Source organism: Hippopotamus amphibius, chromosome 11, assembly GCF_030028045.1.
Source record: "Hippopotamus amphibius kiboko isolate mHipAmp2 chromosome 11, mHipAmp2.hap2, whole genome shotgun sequence".
In the NCBI taxonomy this organism is placed as follows: domain Eukaryota; kingdom Metazoa; phylum Chordata; class Mammalia; order Artiodactyla; family Hippopotamidae; genus Hippopotamus; species Hippopotamus amphibius.
In genome coordinates, this window is record NC_080196.1 from 1,831,419 (window position 1) to 1,855,134 (window position 23,716).

Genomic DNA, 23,716 nt, shown 5'->3' on the forward strand with positions numbered 1-23,716 from the left:
GGGGGAACCTCCGCGGACTACACTTCCCGACAGGCCGCGCGCACCGCGGCCAGCGGCCGCGGACTCCGCTTCCCGGCGCGCCGCGCGAGGCGCCGGGGCCGCCGGCCGAGGGCGGGCCGACGCGGGCAGCCCGGACGCGGGGCATGAGCGGCGCCCTCCGCCGGCCCGCGCGCGTCCTGCCGCCTGCCCGAGCGAGGGTCGCGCGGCGCGGGGCCTAGCGCGGCGGCGGCCGCCATGGAGGTGAGCGGGCCCGAGGACGACCCGTTCCTGGCGCAGCTGCACCGGGTGCAGTGCCCCGTGTGCCAGCAGGCCATGCCCGCCGCGCACATCAACTCGCACCTGGACCGCTGCCTGCTGCTGCACCCGGCGGGCCACGCGGAGCCCGCGCCGCCCCGCGTCAAGCGGCGCCGGCCGGCCGAGAGCTCGGCGCTCAGGCAGCCGGCCACGCCGACGGCGGCCGAGAGCAGCGAGGGCGAGGCCGAGGAGCCGGACGACGGCGGCGAGAGCGAGAGCCGCGAGAGCTACGACGCGCCGCCCACGCCCAGCGGCGCGCGCCTCATCCCCGACTTCCCGGTGGCGCGGCCCGGCAGCCCCGGCGGCAAGGGCGCGGCGCAGCGGCCGGCGGCGGCGGCGGCGGCGGGCAGCGCGTCCCCGCGGAGCTGGGACGAGGCGGAGGCGCCGGAGGAGGAGGAGGCGGCGGGCGACGGGGACGCGGACGGGGACGGCGAGGACGAGGCGGGCCGCTGGGGCGCGGACGCCGCCGCCGCCGCCTTCGGGGCCCCCGGGGGCCGCCCGCACGCCCGGGCGCCCGCGGCCGACGAGGTGCGTCGGCTGCTGGAGGGAAAGCCGCTGGCCGACGCCATGCGGCCCGACGCGCTGCAGGACTTCGTGGGGCAGGGCCGCGCCGTGGGCCCCGAGACGCTGCTGCGCTCGCTGCTCGAGGCCAACGAGGTGCCCTCGCTCATCCTGTGGGGGCCGCCGGGCTGCGGCAAGGTGAGCGCCCGTCCCCCCCGCGCCCCGCACCGCCGCCCGCACCCCAGCCTCGCCCCACCCCCCGCCCGCACTTCACCCCCATCACCGCCCGCACCCCAGCCCCACCGCAGTCCCCCACCCGCGGGCCGCAGACGCGTTCTCTGGGCGCGTGCTCTGGTGGGCTCCGGAGTGAGGGTGTCTGAGTGCGGGAGTTCGCGGGAATCTGGGGACTCTGACTGGGACTCCCGTGGCGTCCCGCCCTGCCCACACCCCCACCTCATCCTGGCAGGCGGCCTAGAGCGATGGTCCAGCCTGTGGGAGGCGGGGGCGGGGAGTCAGTTTTGAAAAATATAATCGAAAATTGTAAAATGTTTGTTGTGTGTGTTTCTGCTTTTTCTAGCTGTTGGTTTTGTTTGTTTGTTTGTTAACAGACAGGTCTTTTTCAAGCCGTGAGACTGTACTTACCTAACAGGACTGACTGAGAACTTCTGTCTGCAAGTCGCTTTTATCTGTCATTTCCATAATTATCCTTATGATGCTTTGTCTTTTCGAGAAGAAACATCGGTGCATTTTGCTGTTCGGTACTTTCTTAGGAATTAGCACGAGCTCAGAGAAGGGCACTTGGGCTGTTGGGGTCTGGAGAACACAGCGTTGGGAGAACGCTTGAGAGACAGTGTGAAGGAGCCTTGGGGAGACAGGAGTTAAGGCTGAAAACAGAGAAAGTGAAGAGGTGCTTACACACACACGTTTTTTTATCTGTAGGAGAAGGCAGGGGAAGGAGCACCAGTGAGTGAAAAGCGAAACCCAGGGTCGGGCAGCGGCCCTCAGAGCTGTGGGGTTCTGACCTCCATGCACAAGGGCTTTTATGATTTTCCTCCAGCTTTTCTTTCCAGCTTCGACGCCCATGACGTAATCACATCTCTGTTTACTCCCGTTCTTAGAACCGTCTTGCTGGTTCTGTGCGTTCTCCTGTGCAGTGGTACTTTCCACTGGGAACAATCAGATTTAACCCAGGGAGCGTGGTACCACGCGGTAGCATTTTTAGTGATTCCCGAGAACTCTTTACCTAAGACCGTCAGAATAGCTGATCAGATGGAGGTGGTAGAGGCAGATGGCAGGAAAAACGCCCCTGGGGAGATGAGCAGGACACCTGCGCAGAAGATGCCCGGCAAGAGAGGCAGTGGGCGGGGCTGCTCGCTGCACTGGTTGGTGGCTGGTCACAAGCGGGGCAGTGTGGCCGGAAGGCTGGGACTTGCTAAGAAGCAGCTGCAGTATCTGATGCTGCGTGTGACTTTCCGAAGATAAGATGCCCCCTTTCCACTCGTTCAAGAGCAAGATTGCCCCTCTTGTGAAAGTCTCCCGTTTTTCTTTACCTCCTTCCTTACTGCTGTGCTTGGCTGCTGACGGCGTGTGCGTGTTTATCCAGTGCCTGTTAAGTGCCAGGCGTTGTGCAGCACTTTGACTGAATCTCTCCATCGCTTCCCAGGAAACACTGACAGGGTCACAGGGCTGCTGTTCCGTCTCCATCCCCAGTGGACAGTCCCACGTGGCGGGAGTCATCCTGAGTGCCAAGGGTCATCATTGGTCTCTCATTCAAAGACTGGCTCTCCTCTTCTGAGCTGCCCTGACGGGCTGTGGCCCTGCTGGCCCTGTGGGTCTGCCCTCGTCCATCGGCGGTGCTTTCTTGGCCGGGAGAGGTCACAGCTGCATCAGGCCAGCGCTCTTTTCGGGGATTCCAGAGATCTCACTGTCCCCAAAAAGGCATCAGACAGGGTTAGACACAAAGGAGGAGAGATCAGGATTAGCTGAACTTTTAGTGGCTTTCCTGTTTTACTTATTTTTTTAAACGATTAGAAACGTGCCGCACTGAGATCGTATCTGTTGCGCAGGCGCCCTGGGTGCGCCTCCCCCATCTCGTCAGCTTCCACACTCTGCCCTCTGTTGCAGACCACGCTGGCCCACATCATAGCCACCAACAGCAAGAAACACAGCATAAGGTTTGTGACGCTGTCGGCAACCAGCGCCAAGACAAACGACGTGCGCGACGTCATCAAACAGGCTCAGAACGAGAAGAGCTTTTTCAAGAGGAAGACCGTCCTTTTTATTGATGAGATTCACCGGTTCAATAAATCTCAGCAGGTATGCTTGCATCCTTCTGCTTTGTTTTGGTCTTTGTGCGTGTTGACTTGGGTGTAAAGCCTGTGAGGTCACCGCACAGATGCTCGGAGCCGGGGTGGTGATGGACCCTCTGCCCTTCTCCTTTATACCTGCCTGCTCACTTCTTAGCGTTTTTTGGTGACTTCTATCTGATGCTTCCTCTACCTGATAGGTGAAATTGTTTGTCTGTCCATGAGCTGTACATATCAGAAAAGCCACTTTAGATCAGGTTTCCAGTTTTCAGAAACGTTTAATTCAAACATCAGGACTCAGAGTGGACAGCTGAAGTGGCTGCTCTAGTCCTGAACTCAGAATTAAGAAAAGGAGGGAACAGCCGACTTACCCAGCATCCTGCAGGTTGTCAGCTGGGGTCCATTTCTTCTCTTTTCCTCCACAATCAGGACACGTTCCTTCCTCACGTGGAGTGTGGGACCATCACCCTGATTGGGGCGACCACGGAGAACCCCTCCTTCCAGGTCAACGCTGCTCTTCTGAGCCGCTGCCGGGTGATCGTTCTCGAGAAGCTCCCTGCGGAGGCCGTGGTGACCATCCTGATGCGGGCGATCAACTCCCTGGGGATCCACGTCCTGGACTCCAGCCGCCCCGCGGACGCGCTGAGCCACGGCAGCAACAGCAGTGCCGAGTGAGTGACTGACGGTGGCAGGGCCCCGGCGCTGGGGCTGGCGGGGCGGGACGGAGGCAGGGAGTCCTGCTAGGGAAGACAGGGAAGGCGGAGGGACCTGCTGGTGGCAGACAGGCAGGCTCTGTCTCTGCAGGTGGTTCCCGGCTGTCAGATGAGAGGTGGAGCCCGTCCTGGGCGCGTCTGTAGTTCTTCCAGCTGCTTAGTCCCTAACTTCCGTTCTTGGGTGTTTGCTTTTGTGTGGACAGATTTTGGCTTTTCCTTTAAGGCTTGGACGACCGGGAGAAGCGTCATTGGTTATTTTCTTTGTAGTTTGTGCTCAGATCCCAGTTTCCTTTTTCCTGCGGTTTTTCTTCTTTTTAAGATGTGAAGGATTATGTACATGTTACCATCAAGTTCTCTTAAGTCTTTTTAGGATGATTTTTGCACACTCTAGAAGTCCATCTCAATTCCTTGAAAGTAAAGAAATGTTAAGGAAAATGACGCATTGCAGGCCATCCCTTTCCCCTCGGTGATCTCTTTCTGTATCGTGAGAGCCACGTGAGTTCGCTGGTACGCGTGGTGTGCATCGTGGGTGATCGATGGGGTTACTCGGGTCAGAGGTTTCCCCTTATTTGTATCAGGACTTATTCCTCAGCTGCCCCACGGCCCTGTTTCTGTGCTCCCGGCGTGAGCCCTCCTCCGCCCCTTCTCCTGAGATCTCAGGGTGTCTCAGCGTGTTTGCTCCTCTTCAGAGCCGGAGGTGTCGGCGGGGGTCGGGCCGGACTGGCTGGTGGCGGGAACCTCTGGCAGTCCTGTGCAGTGTTCCTCGCGGCCAGGTCCCATCTGAGATTTACCGCGTGACCATCCGGAGTGCTGTCAGCACACGCCTTTATCAGTGGAACGCAGGTGCTGACAGATTCGTTTGTTTTAAAAGATTCATTTTGGATGGGAGTGAAATTGGAATGTGGCTCATTGGTTAAAAGTTTAAATGTTGAAGGAAGGATTTCATTTTCCAGCCGCATACAACACATCCCCATTTTTAAAGGCTCATTCACAGCCTGCTAGCTGGCTTCTCTCATAATTAGCGAGGCCCGCTCGTGAGGACGCGGGAAAACGCGGGAGCAGCCTCAGCTCGGCTGTGAGACACCGCCCCTGCCCCCCCCCCACCCCGCCGTCTGTCTCTTTGCCTCAGAGCGCCTCACGCCTCCAGGTGTGTCCAGTGGGCAGTGTCACCCAGGAGAGAGGTCCGTGCAGCAGAGCATGGACGCGAGGGTGGCACAGTGGCAGGTGCCTTCACCCCTTTGTCTCCTGTGTTTACATTTCTTGTGATGCCCGTTTGGTAAAAAAAGGTAGTATTCAGAGTCCTGAGTAGCTTGCTTGTTTTTCAAAATATTATTTTGTTATTAAGGTTGGAAACTCCATATGGCATGACCCCAATTTTGTTTTAAAAACTAGACTGGATATTTACGGATAGAGATTTATAAGATGTTCAAAAGCGTCTACCTGCCACCCAGTAGGTCCGGAGCCCCGGACTCCACACCCGCGTTCAGTAAGATCATGGGTGGAGGCTCCTCGAGGAAGTTCAGCAAGTCACCGGGTGGCTGTTCGCCCCAGGTGGTGCAGGTGAGGGGTTTTTTTGTTTCTTTTCCACGTCCCAGTTCTTACACGTGTTTCACCCTGAGATCGTCGGAAAATTGAATTTAGTCCATTCGTCCTGCAGCCATGGAGTGCGTGCCGTCCGCCAGGCAGTGGGATAAAGAAAGAATCACACGTAATTCCCATCATTGCGGCCCAGCAGGAGGGGGCGGAGAGACGGCGTGTCTCCACCAGGGTGGTCCTGCAGGCTCTGGGTTGCTAGGAAGCCTCCCAAGGAGCTGGCAAGCGTTGCTTTTGTTAGTTCTGAGATGAGAGGTTCAGGCCTTTCGGTTCTCCCTGCCCCCCCCCCACACGTGCACACGCAGGTGCACACGCAGGTGGTGTGCCAGCACCAGGCCCAGGCCGGCCTCGCGCTCGGGCACCGCGGGCTCCCGCACCCCCGCTGCTGCCGGCCCCCCCAACACGTTATCTTTAGCGCGGGTTGTCTCGTTTCTTCCACATCATCAAAAACCTGCTTCAGAAATGGGCCGTCAGCTTTACAAAGAGCCCGTGACGTGGCCTGGGGCTGTGTTGTGAGGGGTCCGGGAGGGAGGAGGGTGGGCCTGTAGGCCGCTTCCCACGACGCTAGGGCCCAGGAGCGACTGTCGGGAGTGAAGGTGCTGATTGCTGGGGAGGGGGGCGGCCCTGGAGGGCTTGGCTCTGGTGAGGAGGCCGGGTGACTGAGACGCAGCCTGGGGCCCTTGAGGCTGCTCCCCGTAGGGAGGGGGTGGGTGGGGCCAGGACCTCTGCGGGGCCCCCTCTTGTGCCGCCTCCACCCCCGGCATGGCCCAGCCCAGTGGGTGCCCAGGAGCCGCTTTCCGAGTAGCTGACGCGGACTGTCCTGGTGGGAGCATTGTGCGCTGTAGACGTTTTCAGCTGAAGCTTGGGCATGACGTGGGGGAGCCTTAACTTTGAACACTTGTTTTTCGCTTCGCGCATGTGTAGCTGGCGGCTGGCCGGAAAGAACAAGCCCCCTCTACACAGCTAGTGTGTTAGATGTCTTGTCTGACTAGACGGCGAACAGGAAAGCTGCTCCGTTAGACCCGTAAAGGAGTCGTGGTCAGACCTTCTTCAGGAAGGCCCCGTGTGATTCGTGAGCCCTGGCAGCACGCCCCCGGCGAGAGCCCTGCTCCTGGGTCCTGCTGTGCCCAGCAGGCACGGGGCACCTGGTTGTTTGTGAAACGAGGGACACACGTGTGCTTGTATAGTTCTCAGTGTCTGCGGGGGATTGGTTCCACGGCCCCACACCCCCACAGACACCAAAATCCAAGGATGGAGGGTGTTCACGTCCCTTCTGTAAAGGGCCGTGGTGTCTGTGTGTGACCAAGCACACGCATACAGTTCACGCCACCGCTGGGTGATGTGCGATACCGAACACAACGCAAACAACACAAACAACACGTGGACTTGTAAATATGTTGCAAATGCTTTGTAAATAGTTGTTGGCATGCAGCAGGTTCAGGCAGGGCTTTTGGAACTATCTGGAATTTTTCCCCCTAGTGTTTTCCGTCCGAGGCTGGTTGAGTCCACAGATGCGGAACCCGTGCATACGGAGGGCCGAGTGTCCGGTGAAGTAACCTCGCGACTCCAGGGCGAGGCAGTTCTCAGTCCTGGTGATGCCAACTCACGAGACACCACAGACCCACTTTCTCACCGTGGTTTGGGGTCCAGGGCAGTGGCTTGAACCTCGGGTGGCTCATTAGTGACCTTGCAGGGACGAGAGGTCGCGCAGTGCTGCGGGATGGGGTCGTGTGCCCCACGTGTGACGCACTGCCGGTGGTGTTGCAGGCCTTCCGTGTTCATAGAGGACAAGGCGGTGGACACGCTGGCCCACCTGAGCGACGGGGATGCGCGAGCTGGGCTGAACGGGCTGCAGCTGGCGGTGCTGGCCAGGCTGAGCGCCAGGAAGACGTTCGGGAAGAAGAGCGCGCAGGGCTACCCTCCCAGCCGCGTGCTGGTCACCGAGGGCGACGTGAAGGAAGGCCTCCAGCGCTCTCACATCCTGTACGACCGAGCAGGTGAGCGACCACCAAGCCCTGCGGCCAGCCCCCCAGGCGGCTCCATGTTGTCGTAGAGGCGCCCCCCGCCCGAGCCCCATTTCACAGGCCTACTTCCTGACTCTGCGGCCGCAGAGCAGCACCGCCCCGGTGACCGCGGGTGTGGAATTGCGGGAAGCTAGGTGCGTGCTTAGTTTAACTAGAGTTAGCTTAATGAGAGTTAAAATCCTTAATTCTTGAAGTCTCAACTAAAAATTAAGTTTACAGAGAATCTGATGCTTTTATTTTGTAATAGGTTTTTTAAAAAATTAACATTGCTGTGTGCGTGTTTCATTTTTCATAGCACCATATTTATAGATAGCGAATCTGATCCTGGCTCCTGCCAGATTCCTGACCTGCACTGTTAAATGTCGTAAGCACAGCACGTTTGTGTCTTTTTGTAAAAGACGTGGGTAATGAAGAGAACGTGCTGTAGGTGAGGCCGAGGTCAACTTCAGATCTGGGTGGTTCTTGGGCCTTTTTACAACTCTGCTGAGACAAAGCCCCCACCCACAGGATTTTAGTTACTTCTTTTCATGTCATCTAGTGTGTAGTTACCCACCTGTAGGATTCAGTAGCTAGCTCAGGTGTTTCTGCGTCAGAGTGAAGAAATTTCCAAATGAGAACAAGTTCTCTGTGCTGCACTGAGGTTGAGGTTCTACACACATAACGTGAGCTTCCAGGCTGAGGTGGTGCGTAGTAAAGGCAAAAGGGGAAGCCAGTGTAGAGCCTGGAACCCGGGCTGTGCCTGCAGCGCTTGCTGCGTGCCCGGCGCGGTGGCTAGCGCGGCTCCGCGAGCTGCCCACTCTTGCACCCGTTCACAGAGGAGGGACCGAGACACAGACGGGGCCGACTGCCCGCGGTCACGCGGCCAGTACACTGGGCATCGACCCCCGGGCTGCCTGGCTCCGGAGCCCGTGGCCTCGGCCGTATTGCCTTCATCGTGACCCCTACAGGTGGGAGACCCGGCGCTGCCTCCTCGCCCACGCGTGGAGAGAGCTCTTCCGCGGCCTCCGCACCTGCGGGCTGGCCGCGGGTGTGCGGCCGGTCCTCCCGCCTGTGTCCCGGCTCCGTGTCCCACCCCGGAGGCCGTGCACGCTCCACCGGGCAGCCGGGGGGTGGCCGTCCCCCCTCGCTGTCCTCGGGCCTCCCGGGTCCCTCCTTAGTTCGGGCTGCCCTGGAGTCAGCCACGCGGGAGGAGGCGCGTGCGGGGCGGGGCGGGCCGCGCGTCGGGCCCCGGCCCCCGGCTGAGCCGTGCGCTCTGGTGCCCAGGCGAGGAGCACTACAACTGCATCTCGGCGCTGCACAAGGCCATGCGGGGCTCGGACCCCAGCGCCTCCCTCTACTGGCTGGGGCGCATGCTGGAGGGGGGCGAGGACCCACTCTACGTGGCCCGGCGGCTCGTGCGGTTTGCCAGCGAGGATGTCGGTGAGTGACCAGGGGGCCCGGCCCAGTGGTGCTGCGGCTTCCTGGCCTACGTGTGTGGGCGGCAGGGCGGCGGGGGGGAGGGGGAGGAGGCAGGGGAGGGGGAGGAGGCGCACGCGCTCGCGGTCGTTTGCTTCCAGGTGTCGTGCGTGCGCCCTGGGTGCCTGTCTCCCAAAGTCAGCGCGTTCTGCTTGCTCTGGCAGTAGCCCCTCGGGTGTAGGCCACGTGCTGCACTGTGCAGGTGGTGCGTGTTTTACAGAGTGAAGCTTCGTGCCGACCCTGCATCAGGCGGGTGTGTCAGCACCATTCTTCCAACGGCGGTTGCTCACATGGCGTCTCTGTGTCACATCTCAGCAATTCTCCTGCCGTTTCACATTTTTTATCTCCGTTACACTCTTGTTACAGATGTCAGGGAGAAGTCATCTTTGATGTCACTACTACAAAAAGATTGACTCACTGAAGGCTCAGATGATGGGTAGTGTCTTTTAGCACTAAAGTGTCTTTAGCCCTCGTGCTGTGGTGGCAGTGTGGTGTGGGTGGAATCTGTCTGCACACCAGAAGCCCAGAGTCTGGGGCTCCTTTAGTGCAGCATTTGCTTTGTTGCCGTGGTCTGGAACCCAACCCACGACGTCTCCAAGGTGCCTGTGTTGAAACAAAAGAAACGTTTTAAATTTGCTTTGCAGTCAGATGTTTTGGTTTACGTCAGACAGCTCCTGAGGTAGAAATGGAAGATTCTGAACACTATGTAAGGAAAAAGACCAGAAAGCTTTCCCTTTCTTTGGTGTTAGTAAATGTTTTGCTCTCAGTGTGTCCATCCCCATGACCGTCCTCGTGGCCTCTGCTCCTTATGTGTGTTGTATGTAGTCTGTTTTTCCTACTAGAGGTGGAGCTTTTGTCCACAAGGAAATGATTCTTGACACTGCACAGTAACCACTCCGTAAATATCTCGAGTAAACTCATGAGATCAGACTTCGCTGAGGGGAACTTTTGGCCAGGGTCTGCAAGCACTGGTGGGTCGGGACGCGCTGGGCGTCGGGACTTAACCTTGCCTTTGTCTCCGTGTGCGTGGCAGGTCTGGCCGACCCGTCTGCGCTGACCCAGGCGGTGGCGGCCTACCAAGGCTGCCACTTCATCGGCATGCCCGAGTGCGAGGTAAGGGGCCGCTCCCCCCTCGGCAGGTCTGTCCCTTACTCTCGTGCTCTGTCCCTCGTGGTCCCTCACCACGGCCACCTGGGCCACCGAAGATGCCACGTGGCTTTCTAACTCCCGACGTGGCAGCTGAGACTCCAGAGAGGGGCCCTGGGATGTCAGCGGGGTCGTGCGTCCAGACTGGCGGCGTCCTGAGTGCTGAGGGGAGGTGCTCAGGGTGTCCGGGGGCAGAAGTGTCCAGAGCTGAACAGAAAATCTCTGCACATTCACCCACAAGCAGAGCACTCCTGCTTAGCTTTATATGTTGGGGTTTTAAGAAAAATTTCATATAGTGAAAAGTTCTTTTAAGTTTAAAAACACGAGAAGAAAACCACGGGTCTGGTTCAGCCGCTCTCCTCATGCAATGTCTTCTTTGTGTCATAGGTCATCCGACTGTGGGCAGAGCGGGGAAGTAAAAGCACGGGGGGAGGGGGAGGCTCTCAGAATGGCCCCGAGGTGGCACTTCGTGACGCAGTGTCACCCTCTCGCCCAGGTGCTCCTGGCCCAGTGCGTCGTCTACTTGGCCCGCGCCCCGAAGTCCATCGAGGTCTACAGCGCCTACAACAACGTCAAGGCCTGCCTGCGGAGCCACCAGGGGCCCCTGCCGCCGGTCCCCCTGCATCTGCGCAACGCGCCCACCAGGCTCATGAAGGATCTGGGCTACGGCCAGGGTTACAAGTACAACCCCGCGTACAGCGAGCCCGTGGACCAGGACTACCTGCCCGAGCAGCTGAGGGGCGTGGATTTCTTCAAGCAGCGGCGGTGCTGACTCTGGCTGGGGCAGGAAGGACGGTTCCTTTGCGTGGGGGGCCTGGATGGCGCGTGGGGGGCCTGGCTCGCGTCCTGGCGGGCTGACCTCGGTGCCAGAGCAGCGCGCTGCTGAGGTGGGGGCGCTGGTACCCCAGCCGCGTGTGTGACGTGGACATGGTGTTCGTTGGTGCCCCGTGCGGCGTGGCGCTTGTGCAGCGGTCTGGCAGCTGCGTGCAGTGAAGTAACGTTACAAGGAATTATCTATTTTGTCATAGTATTTAAGTCATAATGTCATTTCAGAATTCAGTTCTGTAGGCTTTTTTTTTTCCTTTAAAAAAATGTATATTCTGGGTAGTTTCAATTGGTAAAAAAAAAAAAAAATGTAATTGTGATTTAATACTGCATAGTGTTTTGGGTATTTTTTTTATATGCAAAGGTCTTATGAGCCAATAAAACTATTTCAAAGTACTCTTCAATTCTTGCCTGTGTTTCCACCTGGGATCCAAGGTACAAACATCTGTCACCATTACATTCTGACAGATAAACACTGTGAAAGAAAAATTATCATAGGTGACGGAAAGTTTGGAAGTCCGTGTGCCTTTCCAAAGTTAACTTTAGCAATTTTGAGGTATCGTGAATGGCCTCTGAAAGAATCAGCAGCCTCCTGTCCTGGCCGCCCCACTTCTCCAGTGCTACTTCTCCGGTGTCTGCTGAGGTTAAACATGCGGAAGCAGCACCGTCGGCTCTGACAGTGATCTTGAAATCGGTCATCGGTGGTCGGACCAGCATCATCTTTGTTGTTTTAGGTACAGTTAACCTTCAGTTCCGGGACTGATTTGTTCCCATCTCTTTGAGGCCAGTTCTTGGAACGGTAGCAGCTGATGTCACGACTACAGCCTGGGGCTTCCTAGGTGGCACAGTGGTTAAGAATCCGCCTGCCAAGGCCGGGGACACGGGTTCGATCCCTGCTCCAGGAAGATCCCACATGCCGCAGAGCAACGAAACCCGTGTGCCACAACTACTGAGCCTAATCGGCTAGAGCCCATGCTCCACAACAAGAGAAGCCATGGCAATGAGGAGCCCGCACACCACAATAAAGAGTAGCCCCCACTCACCACAACTAAAAGAAAGCCCACGCACAGCAAAAAAAAAGACCCAACACAGCCAATAAAATAAATAAATGACTACAGCCTGGTCATCGTGTCGTTAATTTCTTCCACCTGGTGGGGGCTTCAGTATCTACAAGACAGGACATGGCTCAGAATATTATCTATAGGAGCCGTCCCCAACCTTTTTGGCATTAGGGACTGGTTTTGGGGAAGACAATTTTCCCGTGGCGGGGTGGGGGGGGGACGGGGGATGGTTCGGGTAGTAACACAGGCAATGGGAAGGGCAGATGAAGCTTCTCTCGCTCACCCACCACTCACCTGCTGTGTGGCCCAGTTCCTAACAGGCTGCGGACTGGTGCCAGTCCGTGGCCCAAGGTTTGGGGACCCCTGACCTATAGCCCTTGAGGAGGAACTAAAGGTTCTGGACTTTGATTAATGACTAAACTATAATTGCTTTGTCCTGTTTGACTGCTTTTCTTTACGTCTGCATTTTCTCACTTCTCTGATTGAACTTATTCTTTGGCTAAGTTTCTTCCGCAGACGAAAGGCAGGCAGCATAAGCAGGACGAAGAGGCAACCCTCAGGATGGGAGAAAATATTTGCAAATGAATCAACAGACAAAGGATTAATCTCCAAGATATATGAACAGTTCATGCAGCTCAATATTAAAAAAAATAACCCAAATCAAAAAATGGGCAGAAGACCTAAACAGGCATTTCTCCAGAGAAGACATACAGATGGCCAAGAGGCTCATGAAAAGCTGCTCCACATCACTAATTATTAGAGAAATGCAAATCAAAACGACAATGAGGTATCACCTCACATCGGTGAGAATGGGCATCATCAGAAAATCAACAAACAGTAAATGCTGGAGAGGGTGTGGAGAAAAGGGAACCCTCCTGCACTGCTGGTGGGAATGTAAGTTGATACAGCCACTATGGAGAACAGTATGGAGGTTCCTTGCAAAACTAAAAATAGAACTACCATTTGACCCAGCAATCCCACTCCTGGGCATATACCCAGAGAACACCATCATTCAAAAAGACACATGCACCCCAATGTTCATTGCAGCACTATTTACAATAGCCAGGACGTGGAAGCAACCTAAATGTCCATCAACGAATGGATAAAAAAGATGTGGTGCATATACAATGGAACATTACTCAGCTGTAAAAAGCAAGGAAACTGGGACATTTGTAGAGACATGGATGGACCTAGAGACCGTCATACAGAGTGAAGTGTGTCAGAAAGCAAAACATCGTATATTAACGCGTATATGCAGCATCTAGAAAAATGGTACAAATCAACCGGTTTGCAAGGCAGAAATAGAGGCACAGATGTAGAGAACAAACATATGGACACCAAGGGGGGAAGGTGGGGGATTGGGGCGGTGGGGGGGATGAACTGGGAGGCTGAGATTGCCATATATACATGACTAATAAGAAATATCAAATTGCACCCTTTAAATATATGCAGTTTATTGCATGTCCAAAAAAAATGAAGGTGGAGAACACGGGGGGAAGACCATAGGGTCCTGCTTGGTTTCACTCCGTCTCCTCAAACTCCTTCCTAGCCATGTGGCGCCTGTTTCCCCAAGGACAGCCCCATCTAGTCATCTGTCGGTCACACTCCGCGGGCTGTGACCCCTCCTGGGCGCCTTGATTTCGTCCGTGTGTCACACCTGACCTCGGGACCCTGTGCTCTCCTTTCTGCCCGGGTGACGCAGACCCTGTCGTCGCTGTAAGGAGCACGGGTGCCGGGGAGGCACGCTGACTTCGGACCTCGAGAGTCTGGCAGGGCTCCCACTCTACCTTCAGGCCTGCCTGGCTGTTTGGGAGTACGTTCCAGGCTGGGAGTTACCCGCCAGCTGCCTTCCTCTGGCCCACATTGCTGTGTCGCTGTCGAGAAGTTTGACCTCTGCAGGCTGAACAAATCTCCTCCCTTTGTTCCTGAGGTTGGAAGGTTTGTGATGATTTCACTGGGCATTTGGGGGACCCTGTCAGTCTGGAAACTCACGGCTTTGAGCGCTGGGAAAGTCTTTTCTTCATTCAATAGATTTTGAGTGCCTGCCTCACACGGAGCTCTCGTCGGGAACATCAGTGAACAAAAGAAAATCCTATGCTCGTGAAACTGTGGGAAACAGCATTTCAGCGTGGCCATCTGATAAGTGTGAGGAAGAAGCGCTGCCCGGGATGGACGTAGGCAGGAGCGGATGTGGTTGAGATGTTAAGGCGGCCAAGCGGCCTCATGGAGAGCTAGAGGGGGAGGATGCCGGCCCGACACCCAGCCAGGCGGAGGGAGAGGCCAGCACGCGGGCCCCGAGCAGGACGGTGTCAGGCAGACTCGGTGTCCGGTGAGGCCAGTGTGACGCTGAGGCAGGGGATAGACGGGCCGCACTGCTGGTGTCTGTCACCTGGTGTCACCCGGACCCTCCGAGGACAAAGCTCGTGGCAGAAGCTGAGCGCTGCTGAAGTGAAGACCAGAGGCGCCCACTCCTGAGGTCAGGGACACGTCCCTGTCTGCGCACGCGCAGGGAGGCTCCTCGGGGGTCAGAAAGGGAGGGGCGCCACCCCATGGTAAGTGTGGACGTGCACCCGCAGGCCTCGGCGGTGGGGTCCCCCTTCGCAAAGAGGTGCGCGCGCGTCTTGGGGAGGGTCCTGGACCAGTCAGGTGTGGACGCAGAAGCAAGGGAACTGGCCAAAGGGGAGCAGCCCCGGAGGGACTGCCCTGCGTGAGTGGGTTAGATCACCTCCCGCCTGCGCCCTCCTCCCGGACGCCCGCCCTCCTCTCGGGGCGTGTGTCTCCCCTGGTCTCTGACTTGCTGCGCTCCTGCTGGATGGAGAGGATGCCCGCACCCGTTCTCTCGGGGAGTGTCTCTCGGCCTTGCTTCTCTGCACGCTCTCCCACACATTGTGCTGTGTCTCTGATAAACCGCGTACCTGTTTTTACCGTTTCTGCCTCCTTGAAACATTCTTGCTTTCAAACTGGGGAAAGAGCCAGGGCTGCTTTGCCTGGAGCCTGGAGCCCCTGGTGGACCAGCGTTTGGATTCTGGTTCTCACCCAGGCTGCCCAGGTCCAGTCCCCGGGCAGGGAGCTAGGCTCTCTCTTCAGGACCGCTCACGGCGGTCCCCCCGAGATCGGTGGCCACGTCAGGAGGTGATGAAGTGGCCGCTTCTCGGTCGTGGAAGACTTGGCTTTTACTCAAGGTTTCTAGCAAAGGAGTGTCGTCGTGGGACTAAGGTGTCCCGAGGGTCACCCGTGCTGTGGCCCTGAGACAGGACGGAAAGGCGGCGGGGTGGGCGAGGCCAGGCGGCATCCGTGGTGCCCGGAGGCGCTGGCGGGCGAGCAGCGGTGGCAGAGACAGTAAGGACCGGTCTGGTGACGAGGGAGTTTGAAGCGGGAGCCAATAAAATCTGGTGACCGGCCGTGTGTCGCGCGTGTGTGTGAAAGGGGCTGGCGGTGGCCGGCATTTACTGAGGGTGTGTGACATGTACCAGCTTGGTTCTTAGCCTTTGCATGGGCTACTTATTTGAATCCTTGTAATGACCCAGTAACTTCAGTACCATTACTTACATTTTCGGGATCAGGAGGCCAGGGCACCGAAAGGCTGGCCCCTTGCTCTGCACCACCCAGCTCGTGGGGGGTGGGGCCTCGGTCTGAGCATCGGCCGTCAGACGCAGAGCCCTGCCCTCACCTGTGGGCTCTGCTCACCTCCTGCCCCCACCCCGCTGGGGCCCCCGTGCAGAGCCTCCCCGACACTCTCTGGTTGAGGAGCCGGACGGGAAGGGTGGAGCGCGGGGCCGGAGGGATGGGGGAGGGGAAGCAGACCTGGAATGGACAGAGCTCTGAGACCGGACGTGGAGCCCCTGCATGTCAGAAGAAACAAAGTTGCACCTGATTGTGTACCTTGAGAAAACTAATAATATACGCCAGGAAAATGGTCAGATGTAAACAATATATGAAAATCAGTCACTTCTGGGCTATAATTGTAATCAGGAATTGTACCAAAAAAATCTCCCCTTCTCAATAACAGCCTGGAATAAACTTACTCGTCTCCAAGGAGCAGGACCAAGGTGGGGACAAAAAAAAAAACTCGAACAAAAGCAGACAGACGCTGTATTCCTAAACATGATTTTATTACAAACATCATTTATTATATACAGTATTTAAATTTGGTTTTATAGTCCCATCATGCTTGGCGTTTAAAAGATGATCAGTGTGTATTTGTTGAATGACAAAATGAGTGAATAAATGACTGAGATACTTGCGTCGGTGTCTTACAATAGAGGTCTGTCCTCGACGCGTGTGTCCACCAGGAGGCGGGCTCCCCAGCCGTGGCTGGTCTCGGCGCAGCGGCTGCCTGGTACCCACACTCCGCCAGGACGGTTCAGTGCATATGGTTCATGTCATGGGCCAGTGAACAGTTTTTTAAAAAGCTTGCTACTTATTTGTCTGATTACAGAAGTACTATGTAACCCTTGCCAAAAAAGGTACCAGAGAGGATGCAGCCAAAAACAGAACAAACCACATAGAAAAAAATAATAAAAGTCAACTTTAATGTTTCTTCCCAGTGGTAACCACTGCTAACATCCTAGTATGTGTCTTTTGGGTATTTTTTCCAGTGTGTGTGAGAACATTGAAAGCCACACCACTGTCTCCTAGCCTGCTTCTTCTCACCTCGCACGGCATGTGTCACGTCCTGGAGCTGGTCTGTGCGTGTGAGTCTCGGCCCCCGGGCATCGCGTGCTCCGTGTGACGCAGAGCACTGGCCGGACCCACACAGGCTGCGACCGCGGGGTCCTGAGAACCGGGGAGACGTGGTCTGGACCTCAGGCCACTTCCTGCGGCTCCTTTGCCAGCCCCGGACTGCCCTGCCCCTGCCCCCGCCCCCGCCCCCGGCCCCGCCCCGCCCCGCCCCTGCCCCCGCCCCCGGCCCCGGCCCCGCCCCGCCCCTGCCCCTGCCCCTGCCCCTTTCCTGGGCCGTCCCCACCCTCCAGCCCACCCAGGGAGGGGGCTGGTCACTTACCACCAGCCCTCCCTCCCCCTGCTTAACCTCCTCATGCTCTCCGTGTGAAGACGGGTCATCCCGCAGTCCACGAAGCCTGCATCCCACCCCCCTGGTGTCTCCCCACCCCCCACCGTCCACATCATTGCCACCTCACTCCCGCCCTCAGCCCCCGCCCCCAGGGGATGAGGAGCCACGGCCCAGATCTGTCTGCTTGGGTGCGACACCTGTGCCACTCCTCCCCTGCGTGGCCTCGGCCAAGGTCATCATCTTTGTTTTCACTCTCCTCGTCTGTAGGGCGGGGTCACAGGATCACCTGCGCGCAGCGGGGATGGCCCTCTGAGACGTAGGCGCGGTGGCTGCGCGTGGTGCCTGCTCAGGAAGAGTGAGCTGTGGGCGTGATCTCAGCTCCAGCACCACTTCCTCAGGGAGGCCTGTGACCCCTCAGGCCGGGTCAGGCCCCACCCCGGCTGCGCACCCACCCGGGTGTGCTCAGAGCTCAGGGAGCACGGGTGGTCCCCAGGCCCGGGGTCCTTGCTGGATGTTGCCTGCTCCCCCTCTGGACCACACAGGGTGAGAGGCCAGCGCCCAGCCTGCATCTCCCTTCACCTCCTTCCCCGAGGGACCGGGCATAGCCCAGAAGGCCCGGCCGGGACCAGGGAGGGTCGCAGTCTTCCAGGGACACTGGCCACGTTGCTGCCTGCTGTGCGTCAGGCACTGTTGAAAATGTTTTACATTTCTCGTCTCAGTTCCCCAAATGACCATCTCAGCCACGTCTGTGTTGTGTCTAGAACAGGACTTGGGACTCAGAGAGGTTGAATGACGGTCCCGGGGCCACAGAACAGGCTTGAAGCCCAGGCAGCCTGAGTGCTCAGCCGCCGTGCCCGTGGTTCTCGGACTGCTGTGCGTATCAGAACACAGGATTCTAGATCAGCCTGCCTGCGGTCGAGCTGAGACTGTGTTTCTAGGAGGTTCCCGGCTGGTGCTGTGGCTGCCTGTCCACGCAGACCACACTGCGAGAACCACCATCAACGCCCAGAGAGAAGTTTCCAGTGGCCACAGGCTCTTGCAGACGCGGATAAAACCGCGCTGTTGCCTTTGCCCCCTCCCGCCTCCTGCCTGCATGCTCACTGATCTTTCCTCTCTGGCTCCGACCGTGTGCGCTGACTAGGGAGGCCGTGTCACCTGGGCCTGTCCGCCTCCCTTCTGTCAGACTCGTGTGTGTCCTGCTGGCCATGCCTGCCCGGGGGAGGGTCGCCTGACGCCACAGGAAAGGGCATCTTTCTGATTCTGATGAAGGTGCCACAGGGCCAGCTGGGCCCTGGGGAAGACAGAGGTTTCGAGCGACTCGATTTCTGTGCTTCTTGCCTAGTTTGATGAACCCGTCGCTCCCGTCAAGGGCGTGGCTTTGGACTCCCTTGGCTCCTCACGGAGGAAGGAGATCCCGCAGCCCGCAGGTCCCCTGCCTGCCCGCCACCCCGTCACTGCTGTGCTCCGTGGAAATGAGTATTGTGAAAACAGGAAGCCTTTTCTCAGGCCCAGGGCGTGGAAAACCTCCCACTTCCCTGTGGGCATCGGAAGCCTGGGTCCTGTGAGCCGGAGGAAGGTGCCCGGTCGCTCCCCAGGGCGTTGCCGGGGGCGCCCGGGTCCAGGTGCCTCTGCTTGAGCAATGGCAGAGTCTGGCCGCTAGTTCGTTACTGAGGGAAGTTACATAACCGGCAGCCTTCTAACCGCTCAACTGTGTCCTGAAGCAGGAAGTGTCGGAGCTGGAGTCCTATATTTCTTCTGTTATCTATTTTCTTAAATCTTGGCCCAGGATCCACCAAAAATGTGAAGGCTTCACCGAACCGCCCAGTTGCCTCTGCTGGCATCGCACCTGGCATCGCAGCTCTGCATGGATTCTGGCCTCCCAGCTCCGGGCAGTCAGCCTGTAGTAATGCCTCTTGTACCCTCACAATGTCTGGCTCCTGGGAGGTGTTCAGCCAGCATTGTCTACTGATTTTCTTGCTGGAGAAGATGGTGACGTTTAGGAGGGGACGTGGTCCTGCCTCAGATGGGTAGGTGTGAACCTTCCCTGGTTCAGGGAGCGGATGCACCAGGCTGAGGGCCTCCTCCCGGCTGCCTCGCTGAGCCGGGGGACGGCTGGGAACGGCGTAGTTAGGATATGGTATGAATTTTCTACTTCTGCACCAAAAGCAAGACCCAGGTTCCTTTTGCAGTATCTTTATTTAAGCAATAAACTGATTGCAAAGTCAGTGTTTGCTCACCTGTCCATGAGGGTCTATCGAAGTGGAATAAAAAGTCATAACCGTGAGGCAGAGCTGGACAACGTCTGGGATCCCGGAGTGTGAATCAGTCTCCCCCAGCCTCAGTCTCCTCATCCCTTGACAGAGTGTGGGTTACGATGACCTCTAAAAATGCGTGCAGTTCGAGGGCGCGTGGTTTGTATCCACATCACAAAACCACTGACAGGAAGCTCTGCACTTTGCTGCTGAGCCGTTCGATTCCAACCTCCTTCCATGATGGGAAAACTAGGTTCTGGGACGAAGCCATTGTCCAGTCTGTGGCGTGTGACTTCATTCCCGTGGGCCTCAGTTTTCCCAGCTTTAAAGTGAGGATAAGAGAGGCTTCTGGTCCCGTTTTTACTTTGGAAGTTTCTTGTGAAAATTAGGTGAAATTATCAATACTTCATCGACCATCTGGTACTGTCTAAAAGTGAGGGATTATTATCCTTCTTGCCATTTATATATGAAAGTGTTAGGGCTTCCCTGGTGGCGCGGTGGTTAAGAATCCGCCTGCCAATGCAGGGGACACGGGTTCGATCCCTGCTCCAGGAAGATCCCATATGCCGCGGAGCAACTAAGCCCGTGTGCCACAACTACTGAGCCCATGTGCCACGAATACTGAAGTCCACGCACCTAGAGCCTGTGCTCTGCAATAAGAGAAGCCACCTCACTGAGAAGCCTGCACACCGCAACAAAGAGTAGCCCCCGCTCGCTGTAACTAGAAAGAGCCCATGCGCAGCAACAAAGACCCAACGCAGCCAAAATAAATAAAATTTTAAAAGAAAGAAAGGAAGTGTTAGGGATTGTCGGCAGGTTTTCAGAGGCCTGACCTTGTGGAAGACAGATGTTTTCACTGGCTTTGCTGAATGTCCACGCAGGAATGGGTAGAACCCCAGGTGGTAAACCGTCCTCTACTTCGCACCCTCTTTTCTCCCTGCAGACCGGGCTGCTTCCTCCGTGAGGGAGAACCGCCCCTAGGGCTCAGGCCTGGTGGAGTCCGCTGAACCTCTCCTTTTCCTGTCTGCCCCCACCTCCCCACCCCGGGATAGGACCCTGTGAGCATACCGAAATCGTGGAAGATCAAAGGCCAGTTGCCCTCCGGCACCTCCTCTCCAGCTCCCTGGTCAGGTGACCGTCACAGCCGCGTGAAGACAGAACCAGGAAGAGACCGGAGAAGGCCTCACAGCTTGGAGGCTTCGGGGTCCTTTGCAGCCTTCCTCCCAAGCCGGGCCTGGGTCAGAGGTGGCGTCTGACCCCAGGGTGCACAGCACACCCCCGGGATGCTGCAGAGCCAGCTCTGTCGTCTACTCAGGCGGGTGCCAGTCAGGTGGGCGCCCGGCCGCGCAGCACCCCCGGAGCCCGTGAGGAACGCAGGAGGCACCGCGTGCGGCCCAGGGAAGCAGGGCTTCTAAGGCCGGGCCCAGGAATCTGGGTGGTAGCAAGGGCTCGCGGGACTGTCGCAGCCGCTGCCTTGTAAAAAGCGACGTTCTAAGTTATTCGAGGACACTCTGGTGTCATAACACTAGGCGGACACCTAGAGCTCTGTGTGCCGGACCCGACCACCCCACCCCACCCCCGTGGGAACACCCTGCTCCCTCACCTCTGCGCCTGTGACGGGAGGGCTGCTGGGAGCTTCTCCCAGGCCCTCGTGGCCCAGCCGGGAGCGAGACTGCATCCAGGGGCCTGGCGGGTGCCCCTCCTCCAGGCCCGGCTCCTCCGGGGACCACAGAGGACAGGACTGGGCGCCTCTCTGGTGGTGATGCACGGATGAGACAGTGTGGACCTCAGGGTGAGGCTGAGCCGAGGCCAGCAGCCTGGGCGTGTTCCGGGCCGCAGTGGAGGCATTTCCTGGACCGGCCGCACCCCGGCCACACCCCTGCCATCTCTTCAAGCTGCCAGTAAACCACCTCCCTTCTTTCCTCTCAACCAGGTGAAAATGGGTTTCAACATCTTGCGGCAAGAGCTCTGATGGTGGCCGGCAGGGTGAGGAGGGCTGGGAGCCGGGTGGGTGGGACACGGCCAGGATGGAGACTGGGGCCTGACCCAGGCCGTCAGGGTGTGGAGGACAAAGGTCAGGGGGCACGGCGGCTCACACCCATCCTTCACTGGTAACTTGGGATTTCCTGTTTCCTCTTGAAAAAACTTCAAATTTGTTTTGAAATGAGGGCCGAAAAGAGGGGTTTTGTCTTCAAGAACTGTACAGTCTGCCGAGAACATCTTTCTCTGTCATTTTTTGAGATCTCAGTCGAAAGCAGGCAGGCTGGCTGCTGCGGCCCTCTTATATCTGTCCCTCTTCCCCCAGGGCCTGTCTACCTGTCCCCACCCTGAACCCAGCACCCCAGCCGCTCACCCAGAGGTGCAGAGAGACGGTGAGGAGAGCTTGGGGTGTGGAGTCAGGCGCCCTGAGTCTACGCTCTGCACCTCGGTCTCTTCACCAGTGAAGCTGAGCCGCCGGCTCCTACTTAGAGGGCAGAGAGGAGCGAGAATATTGAGGATAAAATGCCCGGCACATGGAAGGCGTTTTGTTGTGGATCTTGAAAGACCACTAGTAAACCCCTTTCTACTGAAAGTAAAGATTTTTCTTTCTGATCCTGGCTATTTTCGGAAGTGGCCAGTGTCGTTTGTGTGCTGGGACCTGTCCAGGTGTGATTTTCCTTCCACCTGGGAAGCCAGGTGTACCAGACACTCCTTCTTATGACTTAGTGCCAGGGATCCTTTTCCTTGTGTTGTTAAAATATAAATAAATACACAGGGACATCCCTGGTGGCACAGTGGTTAAGACTCCACACTCCCAACGCAGGGGGCCTGGGTTCCATCCCTGGTCAGGGAACTAGATCCCACATGCGTGCTGCACCTGAGAGTTCGCATGCCACAACTAAGGAGCCCACAAGCCACAACGAAGACCCGGTGCAACCAAGTAAATAAATAAATACATACATAGAGCTGGGTGACAGTCTGTTTCAGCCCTAAGATCAGATCACTTGTAGATAATCAGTGCTGTCTCACAGGCATCGTTGGACAGGAAAGGAACTTCTGAGTCGTTTACTCCAGTTCCTGCAGCAGTCATGGGTCACCCACTGTCACTCTGCCCGTGTGACAGAGACCCGACTGTGGTGGGAAAAGGAAAGACCAGAGTCAGTTATTTTGATAGATCCTTTGTTCTGTCATAACTTTCCCCATCAATACACGTAACAAATACCATCTCCCAATCTAATCATCCTGATAATACTTCTGGCTGAAACAAAAACAAACAAAAATAGCACATTAAAACGCATAACAGCAGGTTATGGTTGTGGAGAGTTTAGCCTGAGACCTGCCTCCTTTCAGTAAGTGTGTGATTAGCAAGGTCATCTCCTCTCCTGGCTGCACTCAATCAAATTCCCACGCCATCAGTTAATTCCCTCAGAGGCTCCGGGTTCACTGGAGAATGGTCCAGGAAGGCTTCCTGTGAACCGAGCGCAGAAGGAAGACGTGGAGACCCGCCCGCCTGCAGAGGCTCACAACATCGGTCTCGACTTAAACCCCTTGTGGCCACGGGACCTGGTTCCTCGCTGTGTTCATTCCTTTATTCACTGAGAGAGTTCATGTGTAAGCACTAGGTGTACAAAAATCAGTGAGAGGGCTTCCACGCTAAGTCTATGGCAGGACAAATATACTCATAATTAAAGTACTTCTACATCTGCTTGTGGAAGAGTGGGCACTTCCTGTCAGAGAGTAAATTTGCTAGTAACGGGCAGGCTTGGTTCGATGCCGTCTTCTTGGGGAGGTCTCTCCATCGAAATTCATCTTTCCTTTACACTCAGCAGGGCTGGTACAGCATCTGTAGTATACAGGACTAAAGACCATTTTCATGGTCTGTTTTGTATTTTGGTTAGATTACTAGGATCTGAAGAAGAGACAACAATAAGAAAGAAGTAGGTCTTTGCCTTCAAGGAGCTTACAGTATCAGCAGCTTTAAGACAGGGTCACCAGTGACAATTCAGAGAAGTGTCTGGTAGGTGTTAAAGGAAGCAACCGAGGTCAAGGGTGCGGACGAGAACATCGCTGTGTCGGGAGAAGACTCGGGAGGAGGCGGCGTGTTGACAGGGAACCTGCAGGCTGAGTATTTGCACAGGTACAGGTGTAGAAACCACCATTCTGAAACGAGGAAAGGGCACGGACCGTTCTGCTTCCGTGTAGGACTGGGTTTCTCAACTGCGGCACTGTTGACACCGGGGGTCCAGCCACTCTCTGTGTGGGGCCGTCCTCTGCATTGGAGGATGTTCCGCGGCCTCCCTGCCTCCACCGCTAGATGCCCTAGCACCTCCCCCCACCCCCAGAAACTGTCTCCAGATGTTGCCACACGCCCCCCAGGTCGAGACCCCTGGTGGAGAATGTACACTGACACACAGACACAGCTGTGTGAGGAGCTGCATTTGCGTCACTGAGGACAGGTGCAGGAGAGAAGCTTCTTTGAATGAGATCTCCAACATCACGGAGGAGAACAGCACCCACTTGGGCCCATTACTTGGTCGTTTTCCCCGGACCCCACT

At 56.9% G+C, this 23,716-nt stretch overlaps 1 protein-coding gene across 6 annotated transcripts; it reads left to right on the forward strand.

Annotated features, from left to right (window-relative positions):
• The first annotated feature begins 89 nt into the window (after positions 1–89).
• On the forward strand, positions 90–11,254 carry WRNIP1 (WRN helicase interacting protein 1). 6 transcript variants are annotated; one of them, XM_057699819.1, is made up of 7 exons: positions 90–993; positions 2,920–3,111; positions 3,531–3,772; positions 7,175–7,404; positions 8,695–8,850; positions 9,920–9,999; positions 10,420–11,254. In XM_057699819.1, exons 1-7 carry the CDS (start codon positions 235–237, stop codon positions 10,888–10,890), a joined length of 2,130 nt encoding a protein of 709 aa, XP_057555802.1. In that variant the 5' UTR covers positions 90–234; the 3' UTR covers positions 10,891–11,254. The 6 variants fall into 6 exon arrangements, with proteins under 6 accessions (XP_057555802.1, XP_057555804.1, XP_057555808.1 ...); XM_057699821.1 differs by having other exon boundaries at positions 10,529–11,254; XM_057699825.1 differs by lacking the exon at positions 10,420–11,254 and adding an exon at positions 9,253–9,322 and having other exon boundaries at positions 9,920–9,975.
• The last annotated feature ends 12,462 nt before the right edge of the window (positions 11,255–23,716 follow it).